Source organism: Anolis sagrei, chromosome 13 (assembly GCF_037176765.1).
Source record: "Anolis sagrei isolate rAnoSag1 chromosome 13, rAnoSag1.mat, whole genome shotgun sequence".
NCBI classification, from domain to species: Eukaryota; Metazoa; Chordata; class Lepidosauria; order Squamata; family Dactyloidae; genus Anolis; species Anolis sagrei.
The window spans coordinates 3,755,130-3,778,538 of NC_090033.1; the positions used below are offsets into that span (position 1 = coordinate 3,755,130).

The window sequence follows — 23,409 nt, forward strand, 5'->3', positions numbered from 1 at the left end:
CTCCTTCCCGGCAGATGTCAGGTGGTGCAATACCAGCTAGAACGCGTAATTTCTCCAGTGGTGTAGGGCGCAGACACCCTGTGATAATGCGGCATGTCTCATTAAGAGCCACATCCACTGTTTTAGCGTGGTGAGATGTGTTCCACACTGGGCATGTGTACTCAGCAGCAGAGTAGCATAGCGCAAGGGCAGATGTCTTCACTGTGTCTGGTTGTGATCCCCAGGTTGTGCCAGTGAGCTTTTGTATGATATTGTTTCTAGCACCCACTTTTTGCTTGATGTTCAGGCAGTGCTTCTTGTAGGTCCTGAGTGACTTCCAGGTATTTGGGTGCGCTGCAATGCTCCAGTGGGATTCCTTCTCAGGTGATCCTCAGAGCTCAGGATGCTTGTCTGTTCTTGAGATGAAAGGCACATGTCTGTGTTTTGGATGGGTTGGGGATCAGCTGGTTTTCCCTGTAGTAGGCGGTAAGAGCACCTAGGACTTCAGAGAGCTTCTGTTCTACCATCTCAAAGCTCCCTGCTTGAGCGGTGATGGCACGATCATCAGCATAGATGAAGCTCTCTGTCCCTTCTGGCAGTGGCTGGTCATTTGTGTAGATGTTGAACATGGGTGGAGCAAGCACGCTCCCCTGAGGCAGGCCGTTCTTCTGTTTCCGCCCTCTGCTTCTCTGGCCCTGGAACTCAACAAAAAAGCTCCTGTTAGGGTAAGATAATCATTTCCCAACAAAGGATTCCCCCAGGTAGGGAATGTCGGTGGGGCAGGTTTTGCCTCTTCCTCAAAGTCCAGGGCAGTTGGGACAGAGAAAAGAGCCTTTTGTATGCAACGTTCATGCAAGGCAATGCAGAGAAGCAAACTGGGATTGGCCCAGTATTGACGGCGGAATGATTTTCTTTGTCTCGAAGCACACACCGAGTTCTGCATCCCACAGCTCCGGAGTTTAGGATTCTGTTTTGGCCTGACAGCTTGTTGCCTTGGAGGGAATCAAACATCCCCTCTGCCTCTGTTTGACAGCAGGGGAAACCTGCCCTCGATATAATCAGCTGGACGTTCAGCGGTTGCTGTCAATCAAGTCTGCTCCCTGCCCTGGAAAGCCAGAGTTCGTTCATTCCATCCCAGACACAAGAGAGGGAGATGCTAATATATCCTTCTGGGATCTTTCCACCCATGCTGGCGTTGTAAAAGGTCTCCGAGGAAGCTCAGATTGAGCAAAGCAACAACACGGTAATAGAAATAGGTATTTTCAAATGCTTGGGGTGATACAGATAAACAAAAACACAAACACCAATGTTATCTCTTCCATAGGAGGCTTTTCTGTACAGCAAATACGATTGCACAAGATTTCCATAACTCAAATAAAGTCCTTTATACTTCCTTCTTTACTTCCACGCTGGGCTTCTTTCTCATGCAGATAAACAGCTTTGCTCTCACGGAGGCTCTTCTCATACTGAACTTACACAAGAGCTTTACACAGTAGCTTTTTTCACACTGGAGTTTCGCTCACAATGGCCTTCAAATTGGGGCTTCTCTCCTAAGCTTCTCACACTGAGGCCTTCTCAAACTGAGGCTTACCTCAAACTGAGGCCTACCTCACACTGAGGCCTTTCTCCCATAGAGACCTTATCATACTCAAACTGAGGCCTACCTCACACTGAGGCCATTCTCCCATAGAAACCTTATCAAACTGACACCTCTCATACACTGAGCTGAACTAACACCGAGGCCTACCTCACACTGAGGCCTTTCTCCCATAGAGACCATATCATACTCAAACTGAGGCCTACCTCACACTGAGGCCATTCTCCCATAGAAACCTTATCATACTGGCGCCTCTCATACACCGAGGTGAACTAACGGCAAAGCCTACCTCACACTGAGGCCTTTCTCCCATAGAGACCTTATCATACTCAAACTGAGGCCTACCTCACACTGAGGTCATTCTCCCATAGAAACCTTATCATACTGATGCCTCTCATACACCGAGGTGAACTAACACCGAGGCCTACCTCACACTGAGGTCTTTCTCCCATATAGAGCTTATCATACTCAAACTGAGGCCTACCTCACACTGAGGCCATTCTCTCATAGAAACCTTATCATACTCAAACTGAGGCCTACCTCACACTGAGGCCATTCTCCCATTGGAACCTTATCATACTGACGCCTCTCATACACCAAGGTGAACTAACACCGAGGCCTACCTCACACTGAGGTCTTTCTCCCATATAGAGCTTATCATACTCAAACTGAGGCCTACCTCACACTGAGGCCATTCTCTCATAGAAACCTTATCATACTCAAACTGAGGCCTACCTCACACTGAGGTCATTCTCCCATAGAAACCTTATCATACTGATGCCTCTCATACACCGAGGTGAACTAACACCGAGGCCTACCTCACACTGAGGTCTTTCTCCCATATAGAGCTTATCATACTCAAACTGAGGCCTACCTCACACTGAGGCCATTCTCTCATAGAAACCTTATCATACTCAAACTGAGGCCTACCTCACACTGAGGCCATTCTCCCATTGGAACCTTATCATACTGACGCCTCTCATACACTGAGGTGAACTAACAACAAGGCCTACCTCACGCTGAGGCCTTTCTCCCATAGAGACCTTATCATACTCAAAGTGAGACCTACCTCACACTGAGGTCATTCTCCCATAGAAACCTTATCATACTGATGCCTCTCATACACCGAGGTGAACTAACACCGAGGCCTATCTCACACTGAGGTCTTTCTCCCATATAGAGCTTATCATACTCAAACTGAGGCCTACCTCACACTGAGGCCATTCTCTCATAGAAACCTTATCATACTCAAACTGAGGCCTACCTCACACTGAGGCCATTCTCTCATAGAAACCTTATCATACTCAAACTGAGGCCTACCTCACACTGAGGCCATTCTCCCATTGGAACCTTATCATACTGACGCCTCTCATACACTGAGGTGAACTAACAACAAGGCCTACCTCACGCTGAGGCCTTTCTCCCATAGAGACCTTATCATACTCAAAGTGAGACCTACCTCACACTGAGGTCATTCTCCCATAGAAACCTTATCATACTGATGCCTCTCATACACCGAGGTGAACTAACACCGAGGCCTATCTCACACTGAGGTCTTTCTCCCATATAGAGCTTATCATACTCAAACTGAGGCCTACCTCACACTGAGGCCATTCTCTCATAGAAACCTTATCATACTCAAACTGAGGCCTACCTCACACTGAGGCCATTCTCTCATAGAAACCTTATCATACTCAAACTGAGGCCTACCTCACACTGAGGCCATTCTCCCATTGGAACCTTATCATACTGACGCCTCTCATACACTGAGGTGAACTAACAACAAGGCCTACCTCACGCTGAGGCCTTTCTCCCATAGAGACCTTATCATACTCAAAGTGAGACCTACCTCACACTGAGGTCATTCTCCCATAGAAACCTTATCATACTGATGCCTCTCATACACCGAGGTGAACTAACACCGAGGCCTATCTCACACTGAGGTCTTTCTCCCATATAGAGCTTATCATACTCAAACTGAGGCCTACCTCACACTGAGGCCATTCTCTCATAGAAACCTTATCATACTCAAACTGAGGCCTACCTCACACTGAGGCCATTCTCTCATAGAAACCTTATCATACTCAAACTGAGGCCTACCTCACACTGAGGCCATTCTCCCATTGGAACCTTATCATACTGACGCCTCTCATACACTGAGGTGAACTAACAACGAGGCCTACCTCACACTGAGGCCTTTTCCACTCTCCAATACATATTTAATAAAAACCGACCAGTATAAATCAAAATCCGATATATTTGTTTTCCCCCTGAACGCCCTAAGTTAGCATTACTAATGGATGCCACAACATTGAATTTAGAAATGGAAAAGAAAGAATTGGTAATTATTGTACTCACAGTGGCAAGAATTATAATCACTAGGAATTGGGAAATAGTAACTAATCACACATTGGAAGCATGGTAGGGGGAGGTATGGAACGTAGCCTTCAACGATAAACTATCAATGATAAATGATAAACTATCAATGGAAATGAGGGTGTTCATACTGATAACTCTCATACACTGAGGCGAACTAACAAAGAGACCTTTCTTCCACTGAGGCCTTCTCATACTGAGGCCTCTCTCACTTTGAGGCCTTTTTCAGACTGAGGCCTCTCTCACACTGAGGCAAACTAATACTGAGGCCTTTCTCCTACTGAGGCCTGTCTCACTTTGAGGCCTCTCTCACACTGAGACAATATTATTATTATTATTATTATTATTATTATTATTATTATTATTATAACATGGGCAAGGGCAATGCTTATATAAGTAAAATTAGAGTCTATATATACGTATATATGTAGGATCAGGCCACACAGTCTTCTTTTTCGATGGGGCCTCCCACCTGCTTTGCATTACTGGCCGGACCCTTCCTCCTGTCTCCAGATATCTATAAATAACCACCACTTGCATAAAGTTTTTTTTTTCCAGGAGTGGAGCCTGTTGGAGAATGTAAAAAATTAGCATGTCATTAAAAAATTAGCATGTCACCACTGTGGATTAGGTTTTGTAAAAACAGCTAAAGTCTGTGCACAAACATCCAGTCATCCATCCATCCATCCTTCTATCTATCTATCTATCTATCTATCTTTCTATCTATCTTTCTATCTTTCTATCTATCTATCTATCTATCTATCTATCTATCATCTATCTATCTTTCTATCTATCTATCTATATATCTATCTTTCTTTCTTTCTTTCTTTCTTTCTATCTTTCTATCTATCTATCTATCTTTCTATCTATCTATTTATCTATCTTTCTATTTATCTTTCTATCTTTCTTTCTTTCTTTCTTTCTTTCTTTCTATCTATCAATCTATCTATCTATCTATCTATCTATCTATCTATCCATCCATCCGTCCGTCCGTCCGTCCGTCCGTCTAACTGACATTAATTCCTTCACCACAGGCACCCCAGTGTTTCTTACTCTCTCCATTGGTGTCGAATTTCACCATTGCCTCAAGGTTTTCGTCTGACATTAAATCCTCCACCACAGGCACCCCAGTGTTCCTTACTCTCTCCATTGGTGTGGAATTTGCCCATTGCCTTTCCCGTAGGTAAAGGTTTTCCCCTGACATTAAGTCCTCCACCACAGGCACCCCAGGGTTTCTTACTCTCTCCATTGGTGTGGAATTTGCCCATTGCCTCTCCCATAGGTAAAGGTTTTCCCCTGACATTAAGTCCTCCACCACAGGCACCCCAGGGTTCCTTACTCTCTCCATTGGTGTGGAATTTGCCCATTGCCTTTCCCGTAGGTAAAGGTTTTCCCCTGACATTAAGTCCTCCACCACAGGCACCCCAGGGTTTCTTACTCTCTCCATTGGTGTGGAATTTGCCCATTGCCTCTCCCATAGGTAAAGGTTTTCCCCTGACATTAAGTCCTCCACCACAGGCACCCCAGGGTTCCTTACTCTCTCCATTGGTGTGGAATTTGCCCATTGCCTCTCCCATAGGTAAAGGTTTTCCCCTGACATTAAGTCCTCCACCACAGGCACCCCAGGGTTTCTTACTCTCTCCATTGGTGTGGAATTTGCCCATTGCCTCTCCCATAGGTAAAGGTTTTCCCCTGACATTAAGTCCTCCACCACAGGCACCCCAGGGTTTCTTACTCTCTCCATTGGTGTGGAATTTGCCCATTGCCTCTCCCATAGGTAAAGGTTTTCCCCTGACATTAAGTCCTCCACCACAGGCACCCCAGGGTTCCTTACTCTCTCCATTGGTGTGGAATTTGCCCATTGCCTCTCCCATAGGTAAAGGTTTTCCCCTGACATTAAGTCCTCCACCACAGGCACCCCAGGGTTCCTTACTCTCTCCATTGGTGTGGAATTTGCCCATTGCCTCTCCCATAGGTAAAGGTAAAGGTTTTCCCCTGACATTAAGTCCTCCACCACAGGTACCCCAGTGTTTCTTATTCTCTCTATTGGTGTGGAATTTACACATTGCCTTTCCCATAGGTAAAGGTAAAGGTTTTCCCCTGCCATTAAGTCCTCCACCACAGGTACCCCAGTGTTTCTTATTCTCTCTATTGGTGTGGAATTTACACATTGCCTTTCCCATAGGTAAAGGTAAAGGTTTTCCCCTGCCATTAAGTCCTCCACCACAGGCACCCCAGTGTTTCTTACTCTCTCCATTGGTGTGGAATTTGCCCATTGCCTTTCCCGTAGGTAAAGGTTTTCCTCTGACATTAAATCCTCCACCACAGGCACCCCAGTGTTCCTTACTCTCTCCATTGGTGTGGAATTTGCCCATTGCCATTCCCGTAGGTAAAGGTTTTCCCCTGACATTAAGTCCTCCACCAGCAGCCACCCAAGATTTTTCCTAATTTTCCGATGGGTTTCCGTATCCGCGGTTTAAGGGAAATCGCATCCCGGGCGGACCAGCAGCCATCTGCAGCGCAGGAGTGGAAAGGTTCATGCCGAGAGAGGTTAGAGGCAATAAAAGGATACAAAATAACACTATGGAGAGGAAAAAGGTTAATTGATTAATTAATTGATAATTAATTAATTAATTAATTAACTAATTAATTTTATTGGGGGGATTAAGTACAATGATAGGAGTGGAAAGAAAGCGAAGTAATAAGAAGGCTTCTGAGTTGCAACTGCTGCTATGGCCGCGTTCATACAGGTTAGCCCAAGCGGGGCAATATAGAACTCAGGAACTCCCTGCTGCAGGTCAGATCAGCTTGAAGGCAGCGAGTTCTGGGTTTGACCTCAACCTAAGCTGCTGAAAAGAGCTTTAAAGAAAAACTTTCAAAAAAGTAACTTTACTCATCCTCCCCTCAGCCTTCTTCGATTCGTAGAGATGCTCGCCTCTTCCTTCCTCAGCGGACCATGCGAAGAGCTTCGTGCTTGCAGAAGCCTCCAAAGCCCAAGCGTGCACCTCGCCTGCTTGTTTTTGCAGACGAACAAGACTGGAGTTCCCATCCAATGAGAATTCTGAATCATCTTCTGCGGAAATGAGTCGGGCATCCCTTGAAACAATGGAATAGCCCATCATGCCTTGCTTCTGCAAACTAGCCACACTGGGATGGGACTCCGACAGGGGCGGCGCAACCATTACGCGAAGTAAGCATTCGCGGTAGAGTTGATTTTGCCCAGGGGGCGCTCTTGGGGGAAAATAGACCTTGACATATGCAAGTTGTAGTTCCTGGGATGTAGAGTTCACCTACAACCAAAGAGCATGCTGAACTCCACCAATGATGGAATTGAACCAAACGTGTCACACAGAACTCCCCTGACCAAGAGAAAACACTACAAGGGTTTGGTGGGCATTGACCTTGAGTTTGGGAGTTGTAGTTGCTAGGATTTATAGTTCACCTACACTCAAAGAACATTCTGATCTCCACCAACGATGGAATTGAACCAAACTTGGCACACAGAACTCCCCCGACCAAGAGAAAACACTACAAGGGTTTGGTGGGCATTAACTTTGAGTTTGGGAGTTGTAGTTGCTAGGATTTATAGTTCACCTACAATCAAAGAGCATTCTGATCTCCACCAACGATGGAATTGAACCAAACTTGGCGCACAGAACTCCCATGACCAACAGAAAACACTGGAAGGGTTTGGTGGGCATTGACCTTGAGTTTGGGAGTTGTAGTTCACCTACATCCAGAGAGCACTGTGGACTCAAACGATGATGGATCTGGACCAAACTTGGCATGGATATCCCATATGCCCAAATATGAACACAGATGGAGTTTGAGGGAAATAGACCTTAACATTTGGGAGTTGTAGTTTCCGGGATTTACAGTTCACCTACAATCAAAGAGCATTCTGGACTCCACCAATGATGGAATTGAACTCAACTTGGCAGACAGAAAATACTTAAGGCCATCCAGTCCAACTCCCTTCACCGGGACAAGGAAACGTAATCAAAGCCCTCCTGCCTAGGGGCATCCTTTGTTGGGATGGTAATCAAACTGGCCAATGTTCAAGAAGAACTAACACCGTATTTGAAAAAAATTATGAATAAGGTCAGAGAATCCAAAGAAATACAAAATTCATGGTGACAAGCAAACATTTCAGTGATACATAAAGAAAATGCTGATCCAGAAAGAGTCAAAAATTATAGGCCCATTTCGTCGCTGAACTTAGATTATAAAATATTTAGCTTTGTGATTGCAGAAAGACTTAAAAATTTGCTCAAGACAAGAATTAAGGAAGAACAATCAGGATTCTTGCCGAACAGACAACAGAAGGAAAATGTTAGAATAATAACAGATTTGATTGAATACTATGAAATTAATAACCAAAAGAAAGTGATGTTCCTGGCCCTTGACGCAGAGAAAGCCTTTGATAATGTCAATTGGAAATGTCAACATTCACACTTGAGAGTCCATTCTCCCACCCTGGACATCATTCCAGAGATATATAAACCCAATTTTCCTAGTTTCCAACAGACCTCACAACCTCGGAGGAGGCCTGCCATCGATGGAGGCGAAACGTCAGAAGAGAATGCTTAGAATCATAGAATCAAAGAGTTGGAAGAAACCTCCTGGGCCATCCAGTCCAACCCCATTCTGCCAAGAAGCAGGAATATTGCATTCAAATCACCCCTGACAGATGGTCATCCAGCCTCTGTTTAAAAGCTTCCAAAGAAGGAGCCTGCACCACACTCTGGGGCAGAGAGTTCCCCTGCTGAACGGCTCTCACAGTCAGGAAGTTCTTCCTCGTATTCAGATGGAATCTCCTTTCTTGTAGTTGCATCCTAGTCTGCAAGGAAGCAGAAAACAAGCTTGCTCCCTCCTCCTCCCTGTGGCTTCCTCTCACACATATTATACATGGCTATCATATCTCCTCTCAGCCTTCTCTTCTTCAGGCTAAACATGCCCAGTTCCCTAAGCCGCTCCTCATAGGGCTTGTTCTCCAGACCCTTGATCATTTGAGTCACCCTCCTCTGGACACATTCCAGCTTGTCAATATCTCTCTTGAATTGTGGTGCCCAGAATTGGACACAATATTCCAGGTAAAGTGGTCTAACCAAAGCGGAATAGAGCATGGGGAGCAGGACTTCCTTAGATCTAGACACTATGCTCCTCTTGATACAGGCCAAAATCCCATTGGCTTTTTTTGCCGCCACATCACATTCCTGGCTCATGTTGAACTTGTTGTCCACGAGGACTCCAAGATCTTTTCCACACGTACTGCTCTTGAGCCAGGTCTCATTCTCCCATTTTGTATCTTTGCATTTTGTTTTTCCTGCCTAAGTGGAGTATCTTGCATTTGTCCCTGTTGAACTTCATTTTGTTAGTTTTGGCCCATCTCTTTTGGCTTCTGGAATATAACCGTAGTACCAACACTTTGGGGAGGCGGTCGGACACCAAGTCACTTTTCTACTTTCTGCTCCACGCGTTGTGTTTGCCTTCTCTTCCACCTAAGAGTAGAGCAGGCTTTGTTTTGAGTTGCACAGTCAGCAAGAGCGAGACACAAAACCTGAATCACACCTTTGGACGAAACTCCCTTGGCCTTCCTTTGTTTGGCTAGCTACAGGTGAAACCGGCAAGGAGTCCCTGTGTCTGGGATATATTTTTTGCGGGTGGGGGGTCGTGCCTGGAGGAAGGGGAGAGTCTGTCCCTCCAGTTGCTCCTCGAGTGTCCCGGCTTTGTGTGATCGAGACAAAGCAAAGCCAAAGAGGAGGAGGAGAAGTCGGCCAAGCCAACCGCCTTGGGCGAAGAAAGCCTGTTGATTCCCAGCTCACACACCCCAAAGAGTCACCCTGGCAGGAGGAAGTGGGGAATGTCTGAGTGACACATCGAGAGATCCACACACTGACACACAAACACACACCTCCTCTGCCTGCCTTGCTTAGGCTGGGAAGGAAAACACTCTCTCCTCCTCCTCCTCCTTTTGGCCTCCTCCCTTGGCTCCTGTGCTCTGCTGCCCAGCTGTTCCTGGATTAGAGAGTCGTGGAGCAGGCGCTTGAACCACCCGCAACAACATGGGGAACATGGCTTGTGTTCCCCACGCCTCGGGGAGGCTCAGATATTCCTTTTCGAGGAAGCCCTCGCTCAGGAAAGAGTGAGTATCGTACCCGAAGTGGCCTTTGGAACACTTCTTTGTCTAGTTTGTCTTACAAAGGGATTTTTCGTCTTGGGTCGTCCCGAAGGGAGAAAAATCGGGCGAGTCCCTTTCTCGGGACCGATCGCGAACAACCGTGAGAAGTTCTCATAGATTAGGAATTAGGAAGACTGGGAACCACAGCTCTAGATGGATCGCCGGTGGGGTTCAGTGTGCTCTCTGGCTGCAGAGCAAACTACAACTCCCACTTTGGAGAGTCAGTCCCTCAAACCCCTTCAGAAGGTGGGGGTCCTGTGTGCCAAGTTTGGTCCAGGTCCATCATTGGTGGGGTTCAGTGTGTTCCCTAGCTGTAGGGTGAACTACAACTCCCACTATGGGGCGTCAGTTCCGGTGGGGTTCAGTGTGTTCTCTGGTTGCAGGGTAAACTACAACTCCCACTTTGGTGAGTCAGTCCCCTCAAATCCCTTCAGAAGGTGGGGGTTCTGTGTGCCAAGTTTGGTCCAGGTCCATCATTCGTGGGGTTCAGTGTGTTCCCTAGCTGTACGGTGAACTACAACTCCCACTATGGAGTGTCAGTTCCGTCAGGCTCCTCTGGTAGATTGAGTTAGTTATGGAGGTTATGTGTGCCAAGTTTGGTCGAGTTGGTTGGTAGTAGCTCTGGTTGGGTTGACCTTTGTATTCCCAAGCAAGGGGTTCAGTGTGCTCTCTGGTTGCAGGGTAAACTACAACTCCCACTTTGGGGAGTCAGTCCCCTCAAACCCCTTCAGAAGGTGGGGGTCCTGTGTGCCAAGTTTGGTCCAGGTCGAGTTGGTTGGTAGTAGCTCAGGTTGGGTTGACTTTTGTGTTCCCAAGCAAGGGGTTCAGTGTGCTCTCTGGTTGCCCCTCAAACCCCTCTAGAAGGTGGAGGTAGACATGGGGGTTATGGACCCTGAGTTTGGTCCAGGTCCATCATGGGTGAGATTCAGTTTGACTCAATTCTGTTGTCTCTGGTTGCAGAGTAAACTACAACTCCCACTTTGGGGAGTCAGTTGCCGCAAGCCCCTTCAGAAGGTGGGGGTCCTGTGTGCCAAGTTTGGTCCAGGTCGGGTTGGTTGGTAGTAACTCAGGTTGGGTTGACTTTTGTGTTCCCAAGCAAGGGGTTCAGTGTGCTCTCTGGTTGCAGAGTAAACTACAACTCCCACTTTGGGGAGTCAGTCCTCTCAAACCTCTTCAGAAGCTGGGGGGTGCCAAGTTTGGTCCAGGTCAGGTTGGTTGGTAGTAGCTCAGGTTCGGTTGACCTTTGTGTTCCCAAGCAAGGGGTTCAGTGTGCTCTCTGGCTGTAGGGTAAACTACAACTCCCACTTTGGTGAGTCAGTCCCCTCAAACCTCTTCAGAAGGTGGGGGTCCTGTGTGCCAAGTTTGGTCCAGGTCGGGTTGGTTGGTAGTAACTTAGGTTGGGTTGACTTTTGTGTTCTCAAGCAAGAGGTTCAGTGTGCTCTCTCGCTGCAGAGTGAACTACAACTCCCACTTTGGTGAGTCAGTCCCCTCAAACCTCTTCAGAAGGTGGGGGTTCTGTGTGTTCCCTAGTTTGGTCCAGGTCCATCATTGGTGGGGTTCAGTGTGTTCCCTAGCTGTAGGGTGAACTACAACTCCCACTATGGGGGGTCAGTTCCGGTGGGGTACGGTGTGTTCTCTGGATGCAGGGTAAACTACAACTCCCACTTTGGTGAGCCAGTCGCCTCAGTAAGTGAGTAAAGATACTGCAAGTCCCATCATCCATGGTCCATCCCCCTTAGAACTACTTCAAGATGTAGAGTGGTTCATGAGTACTCTGGGCCTGGTCTGTGATTTGTAGGGGCTACAATGCTCTGTGGGAAGTAAATTGGGTGAAGGTACTACAAATCCCATCATTCGCGGCCCATCCTGCCCTAAACCACACCAGGTTGTAAAGTGGGCCATTGGGCCTCTGTGTGCCAAGTTTGGTCCTGATCCGTCATTGGTTTGGTCCCGACAGCCTCAGACCCTTACTTTTCCCCTCTCTGCCTCCAAAGAATGTTCGAATGTTGAGGCTGGGCAATCAGACACCATATGCAAATTGTACCACAGTGGCAACCAATCAGAACGTTGCCCCATACATACCCACATACAAACATTCACTTTTATTATATATAAAGGTTCTGTATCAATATACCCACATGGCTAACACTCTCTCCTAACAATGCTACAACTCACATGATTCTGTACGCATGGGCTGTGAGCGCGCATTGTTTTCGTTGATGCTGCATTTTTTTTTATAGTCACAGATTTTTGTCAAATTTTCTGGTATTTTAGTCACACTATTCTGATCCGCTCCGGTATGGGAGGAAATATTTCTTATCCTAACACGACTTTGTAAACAAAGCCTTCAAAGTCACCACCTTGCAAATTCTTTTCCTGCGAAGCAGGGACATGTGATAATTCGAATGCTGGTTGGGTTTGGGTGGGGGTTGATTTTGTGATTTGGGAGTTGTAGTTGCTGGGATGTATAGTTCACCTACAATCAAAGAGTATTCTGAACTTCACCAGTGATGGAATTGAACCAAACTTGGCACACAGAACTCACATGACCAACAGAAAACACTGGAAGGGGTTGGTGGGCATTGACCTTGAGTTTTGGAGCTGTAGTTCACCGACATTCAGAGAGCACTGTGGACTCAAACAATGAAGGATCTGGGATTTATAGTTCACCTGCGATCGAAGAGTGTTCTGAACTCCACCAGTGATGGAATCAAACCAAACTTGGCACACAGAACTCCCATGACCAACAAAAAATCCTGGAAGGGTTTGGTGGGCATGGGCCTTGAGTTTGGAAGTTGTAGTTCACCTACATTCAGAGAGCACCGCGGACTCAAACAAAGATAGATCTGGACCAAACATGTCGCCAATACTCAATATATCCAATTGTGAACACACTGATGGAGTTTGATGAAAGTAGACCTTGTCAGTTAGGACTTGTAGTTGCCGGGATTTATAGTGCACCTACAATAAAAGAGCATTCTGAACTCCAGTAACACCTACAATAAAAGAGCATACTGATTTCCAGCGACGATGGACTTGAACCAAACCTGATACACAGAACTCCCATGACCAGCAGAAAATCCTGGAAGGGTTTGGTGGGCATTGACCTTGGTTTTGGGAGTTATAGTTCACCTACATTCAGAGAGCACTGTGGACTCAAACAAAGATGGATCTGGACCAAACATGGCACCAATACTCAATATTCCCAATTGTGAACACTGATGGAGTTTGGTGAAAATAGACCTTGTCAATTGGAAGTTGTAGTTGCTGGGATTTATAGTTCACCTACAATCAAAGAGCATTCTGTACTCCACTAATGATGGAATTGAACCAAAATGATGGATCTGGACCAAACTTGGCACTGGAGGAGTTTGGGGGAAAACAGAGCTTGACATTTGGAAGTTGTAGTTGCAGGGATTTATAGTTCACCTACAATAAAAGAACATTCGGATTTCCAGCTACGATGGACTTGAACAAAACTTGGTGCACAGAACTCCCACGACCAACAGAAAATCCTGGACGGGTTTGGTGGGCATGGGCCTTGAGTCTGGAAGTTGTAGTTCACCTACATTCAGAGAGCACTGTGGACTCAAACAAAGATGGATCTGGACCAAACATGACACCAATACTCAATATACCCAATTGTGAGCACTGATGGAGTTTGGTGAAAATAGACCTTGTCGATTGGAAGTTGTAGTTGCTGGGATTTATAGTTCACCTACATTAAAGAGCATTCTGTACTCCACCAACAATGGAATTGAACCAAACTTGGTGCACAGAACTCCCATGACCAGCAGAAAATAGTGGAAGGGTTTGGTGGGTATTGATCTTGAGTTTGGGAGTTGTAGTTCACTGACATCCAGAGAGCACTGTGGACTCAAAAAATGTTGGATCTGGACCAAACTTGGCACAAATACTCAATATGCCCAAATGTGAGCACTGGAGGAATTTGTGGGAAAATAGAGCTTGACATTTGGAAGTTGTCGTTGCAGGGATTTATAGTTCACCTACAATTAAAGAGCATTCTGAACTCCACCAACGATGGAATTGAACCAAACTTGGTGCACAGAACTCCCACGACCAACAGAAAATATTGGAAGGGTTTGGTGGGCATTGACCTTGAGTTTGGGAGTTGTAGTTGCCCTACATCCAAAGAGCACTGTGGACTCAAACAATGATGGATCTGGACCAAATTTGGCACAAATACTCAATATGCCCAAATGTGAACACTGGTGGAATTTGGGGGAAATAGACCTTGTCAATTAGGAGTTGTAGTTGCAAGGATTTATAGTTCACTGACATCCAGAGAGCACTGTGGACTCAAACAATGATGGATCTGGACCAAACTTTATAGATTGTTCCTTAAGAGTCCTTCTAAGCTGCCAACTTATCAGGGAAGCGCTCAGCAAGCATTTTGCAGATGGGCCAAATCAAACAAAGAGGGGAGAAAGGCAACGACACCTGTTTTGGTTCCTGATGGCCTCCTAAGAGCCTTGTGATCCAGTTACCGATTTCACCCCATGCCTTTCCTGATTGGCTTTGTTTGCTCGCCTTGATCTCAACTATGTTCTTTCCCTTTAATTGCTTTCCAGACAAGACAGTAAGAAGAAACTAGCCGGCCTTTTTGGTTTCGAACCAGGGCAGGAGAGGGATGTCACCTCCGACAAGATACTCCAGTATATCCCTGGAAAAGTAAGTACGACGAGCTTTCGTGGGGTGGCTATCTTATCACGTATACGACACTTGTTTGTTTTTACATCTTCCTTTGTCTCATTCATAGGTAGGTCACTATTGTGTTGTCGAAGGCTTTCATGGCTGGAATCACTGGGTTGTTGTAGGTTTTTCAGGCAATATGGTCATGTTCTAGAAGCATTCTCTCCTGACGTTTCTGAGATTCGGAGAGGAGAGGGGAGAGCAGGCGAGGGAGAGTGTGTGAGGCTGGAGGGAGGCTCATGTCAACGAGTCCCTTCAAGGCATGGGGGTTCTGTGTAGGAAGTTTGGCCCAATTCTATTGTGCCCATTGCATGGCAGCATGGTGTGCATTTGCCGGCGAGGGAGAGCGTGCGAGGCTGGAGGGAGGCTCACGTTGGCAAGTTCCTTCAAAGCATGGGGGTTCTGTGTAGGAAGTTTGGCTCAATTCTTATGCGCCCGTTGCATGGCAGCATGGTGTGTGTTTGCCGGTGAGGGAGAGCATGCAAGGCTGGAGGGAGGTTCACGCTGGCGAGTTCCTTCAAAGCATGGGGGTTCTGTGTGGAAAGTTTGGCCCAATTCTATTGTTCTTGTTGCATGGCAGCATGGTGTGTGTTTGCCGGTGAGGGAGAGCGTGCGAGGCTGGAGGGAGGCTCATGTCAACGAGTCCCTTCAAAGCATGGGGGTTCTGTGTGGGAAGTTTGGCCCGATTCTATGGTTCCCGTTGCATGGCTGGAGGGAGGCTCATGTCAACGAGTCCCTTCAAGGCATGGGGGTTCTGTGCGGAAAGTTTGGCCCAATTCTTATGCGCTCGTTGCATGGCAGCGTGGTGCGCATTTGCAGGCGAGGGAGAGCGTGCGAAGCTGGAGGGAAGCTCACGTCAGCGAGTCCCTTCAAGGCATCTGGGTTCTGTGTGGGAAGTTTGGACCAATTCTTATGCGCCCATTGCATGGCAGCGTGGTGCACATTTGCAGGTGAGGGAGAGCGTGTGAGGCTGGAGGGAGGCTCATGTCAATGAATCTCTACAAGGCATGAGGGTTCTGTGTGGGAAGTTTGGCCCATTTCTTATGCGCCCATTGCTTGGCAGTGTGGTGTGCGTTTGCAGGCGAGGGAGAGCGTGCGAGGCTGGAGGGATAATTCCTTCAAAGCATGGGGGTTCTGTGTGGGAAGTTTGGCCCAATTTTATTCTGCCTGTTGCATGGCAACATGGTATGCATTTGCCAGTGAGGGAGAGCGTGCGAGGCTGGAGGGAAGCTCACGTCAGCGAGTTCCTTCAAGGCACGAGGGTTCTGTGTGGGAAGTTTGGCCCAATTCTATTGTTCTCGTTGCATGGCAGCATGCTGTGTGTTTGCCGGTGAGGGAGAGCATGCGAGGCTGGAGGGAGGCTCATGTCAGTGAGTCCCTTCAAGGCATGGGGGTTCTGTGCAGGAAGTTTGGCCCAATTCTATTGCACCCGTTACATGGCAGCATGGTGAGCATTTGCACTCAATGGAGAGCGTGTGAGGCTGGAGGGAGGCTCATGTCAACGAGTCCCTTCAAGGCATGGGGGTTCTGTGTGGGAAGTTTGGCCCAATTCTATTTTCCCCTTTGCATGGCTGGAGGGAGGCTCATGTCAACAAGTCCCTTCAAGGCATGGGGGTTCTGTGTGGGACGTTTGGCCCAATTCTGTTGCACCCATTGCATGGCAGCGTGGTGCGCATTTGCTTGCGAGGGAGAGCGTTTGAGGCTGGAGGGAGGCTCATGCTGGCAAGTTCCTTCAAGGCATGGGGGTTCTGTGTGGGAAGTTTAGCCCAATTCTATCGTTGGTGGAGTTCAGAGTGATCTTTGATTGTAGGTGAACTATAAATGCCAGCAATGTCAAGGTCTATTTTCCCCAAACTACACCTGTGTTCACATTTGGGCATTGTCGGAGCTCAGCCTGTGATTGTGTTTAGGGATCAGGGTGCTTTAGATTTCGGGAGTGATGATAATGAGTTTCAAGAAGGTAATGGTCTGGTCAAAGATATTGGTGCAGAGAATGACCAGGAGATCCGTGTTCAAAGTGTAGTTTCTCATGAGAATGTCTCTGAAGCGTGTGGGGATGATGGTGTGCTCCCTGAATTGCTACCAGAGAATTCCCATGATTTAGAACTTGAGAACAGCTTGGCACCTGGCCCAGCTGCAGAAATTAATGAGCAAATAGATAGACGGGTTGTGATTAATCAAAACAGAAGAGCCGAGCAGTGGCTCAGGCATTCTGCCAGGCTCAGAGAAAGAAAGATAAGAGATTCAAAGCTAAAGCGAAACCAATTTCTGAGCACTTGGGACATAGCTTAACGAGGAGATAAAAGTCCCAAGTACAGAATCTGTAGTCAGATGAAGCATCATTTGGAATCATGGAATCTTTCTTTCTTGGAAGCTTTGCTTGGGAAAAAAATCATGTTTAAGTGTCTTGGTTTCATAGTTTTGATCCTTGGATTTTATGATTTTGTATTCCATTGCCTTGGATCCATGTTTCCTGGGTTCTTGGATTTTATTATAGACGTTTCTACCTTTGTTTTTCATGGACTTTGATGGACTAATACCCTGGACTATTTTGTTCCGGTTTATCTTCCTACCTAATTGGATTTACCTATTCCTTTAAAGTGCTTTGCACTTTACTGCTTTTTAATTATCTTCAATAAATGGATTGCATTTCTACTCAGCTCTGTGGTGTTTAAAGTCAGAGGGCGTTTCCTGGTCTGGAGTGGAACAGGCATATTGCGTAGTTGTGCCAAGGTTGGTCCAGATCTATCATTGTTTGAGAAAGTGGATGTAGGTGAACTACAACTTCCAAAGAACAAACTCAATGCCCACCAAATCCTTCAAGTATTTTCTGTGGTCATGGGAGTCCTGAGTGCCATGTTTGGTTGAATTCCATCATTGGTGGAGTTCAGAATGCTCTTTGATTGTAGGTGAACTATAAACTATAAATCCCAGCAAGTATGACTCCCAATTGACAAGGTCTATTTTCACCAAACTCCATCATTGTTCACATTTGGGCATGTTGAATATTGGTGCCATGTTTAGTCCAGATCCATCATTGTTTGAGTCCACAGTGCTCTCTGGATGTAGGTGAACTACAACTCCCAAATTCAATGTCAATGCACACCCAACCCTTCGAGGATTTTCTGTTGGTCAAGGGAGTTGTGTGTGCCAAGTTTGGTTCAATGCCATCGTTGGTAGAGTTCAGAATGCTCTTTGATTGTAGGTGAACTATAAATCCCAGCAACTACAACTCCCCATTGACAAGGTCTATTTTCACCAAACTCCATCATTGTTCACAATTGGGCATGTTGAGTATTGGTGCCATGTTTGGTCCAGATCCATCATTGTTTGAGTCCACAGTGCTCTCTGGATGTGAGTGAACTACAACTCCCAAATTCAATGTCAATGCACACCCAACCCTTCCAGGATTTTCTGTTGGTCATGGGAGTACTGTGTGCCAAGCTTGGTTCAATGCCATCGTTGGTAGAGTTCAGAATGCTCTTTGATTGTAGGTGAACTATAAATCCCAGCAACTACAACTCCCAATTGACAAGGTCTATCTTCACCAAACTCCATCATTGTTCACATTTGGGCATATTGAATATTGGTGCCATGTTTAGTCCAGATCCATCATTGTTTGAGTCCACAGTGCTCTCTGGATGGAGGTGAACTACAACTCCCAAACCCAAGGTCACGTAATGACAATTTCCCCAATCCCTCAATATGAATGCGTAATTAAGAAGCCTATTCAACCTTTTTTCAAGTGAAAGTATGACGTATCTGTGGGCGAGCCAATGGGATAATCATATATTCAAGTGTTGTTAATTATTCGTAACTAAATTTACATGAATTAGCCAGTCCACCGTCACTGTCTCCCGGTAACAAGAATGCAGAATGCCTGCCAAAATCTCAGCTTCTCTTCTTCTCACGCTGCATTTCCGCAGGTAGGGATGATGATGACGACATAGCGTAGTCACCAACCTGTCTATCTGGAGTTCTCAGTGCAAAGAGGTGCAGGCGAAGGGACTACGCTGCCCTTTCTGTTCTTTCGAAATAGCAGGAAACTAGATTATGGATTAAGTTGATTCATCCCTCCCAAGTTGCACCCAGCCCTTCTTGGCCCTTTACAACGTGTAGTAAGGCACTTTGGATTCATTCACGCTACAGCATGTTGCTTTGATGGCATTTAAATTTCGTAAAATACACAATCCTGGGATTTGTAGGTTGCTGAACTTTGTATATCAGCCTTTTCAGCCTATGATCGTGTAAAGGTTTTCCCCTGCCATTAAGTCCTCCACCACAGGCACCCCAGTGTTCCTTACTCTCTCCATTGGTGTGCAATTTTCCCGTTGCCTCTCCCATAGGTAAAGGTAAAGATTTTCCCCTCCTATTAAGTCCTCGACTGTTTTGTTTCATGCTTTCAAGTGCTTTGCTTCATGGATTTATAATTATTCATGGGAGACTATTGTCTCAGTCGAGTCAATGTTGTTATTTCATGGAGGGTTTGCTTTCAAGTGCTCTATGTTTCGTGTATCAAGTTGTTGCCAAGTTTAAGTTTTTGCCTAGTGTTTTGTTTCCTGCTTTCAAGTCCTTTGCTTCATGGATTTATAATTATTCATGGGAGACTATTGTCTCAGTCGAGTCAACGTTGTTATTTCATGGAGGGTTTGCTTTCAAGTGCTCTATGTTTCGTGTATCAAGTTGTTGCCAAGTTTAAGTTTTTGCCTAGTGTTTTGTTTCCTGCTTTCAAGTACTTTGCTTCATGGATTTATAATTATTCATGGGAGACTATTGTCTCAGTCGAGTCAACGTTGTTATTTCATGGAGGGTTTGCTTTCAAGTGCTCTATGTTTCGTGTATCAAGTTGTTGCCAAGTTTAAGTTTTTGCCTAGTGTTTTGTTTCCTGCTTTCAAGTACTTTGCTTCATGGATTTATAATTATTCATGGGAGACTATTGTCTCAGTCGAGTCAATGTTGTTATTTCATGGAGGGTTTGCTTTCAAGTGCTCTATGTTTCGTGTATCAAGTTGTTGCCAAGTTTAAGTTTTTGCCTAGTGTTTTGTTTCCTGCTTTCAAGTACTTTGCTTCATGGATTTATAATTATTCATGGGAGACTATTGTCTCAGTCGAGTCAACGTTGTTATTTCATGGAGGGTTTGCTTTCAAGTGCTCTATGTTTTGTGTATCAAGTTGTTGCCAAGTTTAAGTTTTTGCCTAGTGTTTTGTTTCCTGCTTTCAAGTACTTTGCTTCATGGATTTATAATTATTCATGGGAGACTATTGTCTCAGTCGAGTCAACGTTGTTATTTCATGGAGGGTTTGCTTTCAAGTGCTCTATGTTTCGTGTATCAAGTTGTTGCCAAGTTTAAGTTTTTGCCTAGTGTTTTGTGACCTGCTTTCAAGTGCTTTGCTTCATGGATTTATAATTATTCATGGGAGACTATTGTCTCAGTCCCAATAAAAGGTCTCACCGAGTTGAAGAAAAGCCACTGAGTTGTTTATTGCGATCCAGCTGGATATTTCGTCAGGCAAGCATCCAGAGTACAAAAAAATAAAGCCTTTATATATGTAAAACAGAGCTGTCTGATTGGTTGGCGCTCTACAGCTGGGAGGAGGCTTGGCCGCCTCCTGAGTGCCTTAACCAATGGGTGAGCTCACGCCACTTCGGCCTCCTGGCCAATCAGGAGAGAAGGAGGCGGGACGAGAGGGAAACAATGAGAACTGGAGTGGATTATGGAAATATGTGGTGTCCATGTAGTCAGCAAGTCCTCAGGGGACCTTCTAGCCAGCCAGCCTATTGTCTTTGAGGGGTGGCAATCAATGTTGATGTCTAGCGAGGTGGCCAGGGTCCGGTTTTTTCTTGAACTGAGATATGGAGACAATGGGGTAATCCTGGCTGTAGTTTTGGTGGATGGAAGATAAGTGAGAGAACAGATCAGGACAAAGTGTGGCTTTCCGAAGACCCTTTTGTCCTGTTGAGATATGATCATCAATGCCAAGTGGGCACCATCCGCTGGGGGGACCGACTGTGTAAAGGGAGGTGGTTTCTCAGTAATAAATCTGTTACCGTCTGCTATAAATATATGAAAATAGGGCATAAAAACCTTGATTAAATGATACACACTATCTAACATGGGAAGGGTCCTTGTTGTTGTTGTTAGTGTCTTGGCAAATTGACCAAGGCTTAACCCTTATTATCCAGTCTGGTGTCCTTGTCCTTAGCAAAACTATAAGTTACTATCTGTTATTGGGGGTGGGGGGGGTCATGTTCGACTTCAGGTTCTGTGTGGGAAGTTTGGCCAATTCTATTGTCAGTGGGGTGTAGAAAGCTCTTTGATTGTAGGCGAACTATAAATCCCAGCAACTACAACTCCCAAATGTCGAGATCTATTTCCCCCCCAAACGCCACCAGTGTTCACATTTGGGCATATGGAGCATTTGTCCCAAGTTTGGTCCAGTGAATGGAAATACATCCTGCATGTCAGATATTTACATGACGATTCGTAACAGTTATGAAGTAGCAAAGCAAATAATGTTATGGTTGAGGGTCACCACAACATGAGGACACAGGTTCGCAGCTTGGGTGTGACCCTGGATTCGTCGCTGAGCCTGGAGCCCCAGGTCTCAGCGGTGACCAGGGGAGCATTTGCACAGCTCAGGCTCGTGCGCCAGCTGCGCCCGTACCTTGGGAAGTCTGACTTGGCCACGGTGGTACATGCTCTGGTCACATCCCGCCTTGACTACTGCAACGCTCTCTACGTGGGGCTGCCCTTGAAGACGGCCTGGAAATTGCAACTAGTCCAACGCGCAGCAGCCATGATTCTAACAGGAGCGGAGCGCAGGGAGCACACAACCCCCCTGTTGCACCAGCTCCACTGGCTGCCGATTTGCTACCGGGCCCAATTCAAGGTGTTGGTACTGGCCTATAAAGCCCTAAACGGTTCCGGCCCAAGATACCTATCTGACCGCATCTCGGCCTATGAACCCACCCGGACTTTGAGATCTTCCGGGGAGGCCCTGCTCTCGATCCCGCCGGCCTCTCAAGCACGGCTGGCGGGGACGAGGGATAGGGCCTTCTCGGTGGTGGCTCCTCGGCTGTGGAACGCCCTTCCTGTAGACGTTAGGCTGGCACCATCGCTCATGACATTCCGTAGAAATTTGAAGACCTGGATGTTTGTGCAGGCGTTTGAGTAATTCAGTGCAAGTGTGGTAATGTGAACATAGGAACGGAACAATGACGAAGAAATTGGATCACGTTTGGACGATGAGGCGATCGGGGGGATGGGATTTGTGATAATTGTGTATTGTTGATTGCTTATTGGTTATTAATGGAACTGTGTAGTTTAACTGTTTTGTATATTGATTATTGCTGTTTTTATTGTCTTTGCTGTTTGGAAACCGCTGTGAGTCGCCCTCGGGCTTGAGATACAGCGGTATACAAGAATAGTAAATAAATAAATATTTTGGCTACGTGAGAAAGGAAGAGCGGTCTAGATAACACACATTGCCACCACCCAACCCTGTGTGTATGTTTTCAGGTGAGTCGTAACTCACTCCCCGATCGGTGACGCAAAACGGTTCTGTCCAGAGTGGACATCCTTTCCTGATGGCCGTGACTAAACTCTCCGTCATGCAATTCCGCTCCAGCCAAGGTCTGAAAGGAGTTTAATTTTTAACCCGCCTCACCTTTTGGCTCAGGTGGAGCACGGCAAGGCATGTCGGTTCGCATCTCGACTTTCCAAATCCTGCCTTTCGTACGAGGTGATTTAATATCCGAGAGAAAGGCAAAGGGATCAAAACCTTCCCCGGGATTAATAGCAAGCCAGCAACGAAGGGAGGCATTTGAGCAAGTCTGTGAGAAATATAAACAGCCCAGAGGGGGAAAATACCGCTGAGTGATGAAGGGGGTGGCAAGACATGAAACGGCGGATTCTTTTCTCTTTCGGCCCCACGCCAAGAGGTTTTAATGAACTCTGCCTCAGGAATCTTGATTATTCTGCCTTTCTTCCATGCGGGATTGAAAGGAGGCCGTTCGGGTATACAGTGTTCCCTCTGAATGAGCACAGACTATGTTATCATCAGCATATTGGAGTTCTATAATAGATGTTGTCGTGACCTTGGTTTTGGCAGAGTCTGCAGTCTAAACACCAGAGTGGTCACATCAAAACAAGGTTCAATTAAAGACTGAGCTTCTCGTATGTTTCGGCAAAGGTGTTTAGATCTTCCTCTGAATGAGCACAGACTACGTTATCATCAGCATATTGGAGTTCTATAACAGATGTTGCTATGACCTTGGCTTTGGCAGAGTCTGCAGTCTAAACGCCAGAGCAGTCACATCAAAACCACAATGTTCAATGAAAGGTTGAGCTTCTCATATGTTTCAGAAAAGTTGTTTAGATCTTCCTCTGAATGAGCACAGACTACGTTATCATCAGCATATTGGAGTTCTATAACAGATGTTGCTATGACCTTGGCTTTGGCATAGTCTGCAGTCTAAACGCCAGAGCAGTCACATCAAAACCACAATGTTCAATGAAAGGCTGAGCTTCTCGTATGTTTCGGAAAAGGTGTTTAGATCTTC

The 23,409-nt window shown here is 46.2% G+C and overlaps 1 protein-coding gene across 1 annotated transcript in view; it reads left to right on the plus strand.

Moving 5' to 3' along the window:
- Positions 1–9,767: 9,767 nt before the first annotated feature.
- PLEKHN1 (pleckstrin homology domain containing N1) overlaps positions 9,768–23,409 on the plus strand; it is a 66,299-nt gene continuing 52,657 nt past the window's right edge. The window contains exons 1-2 of the mRNA XM_060758985.2: positions 9,768–10,097; positions 14,726–14,825. Coding sequence (XP_060614968.2) covers positions 10,018–10,097; positions 14,726–14,825 — 180 coding nt within the window. The 5' untranslated portion in view covers positions 9,768–10,017. The remainder of the gene's footprint in view (positions 10,098–14,725; positions 14,826–23,409) is intronic.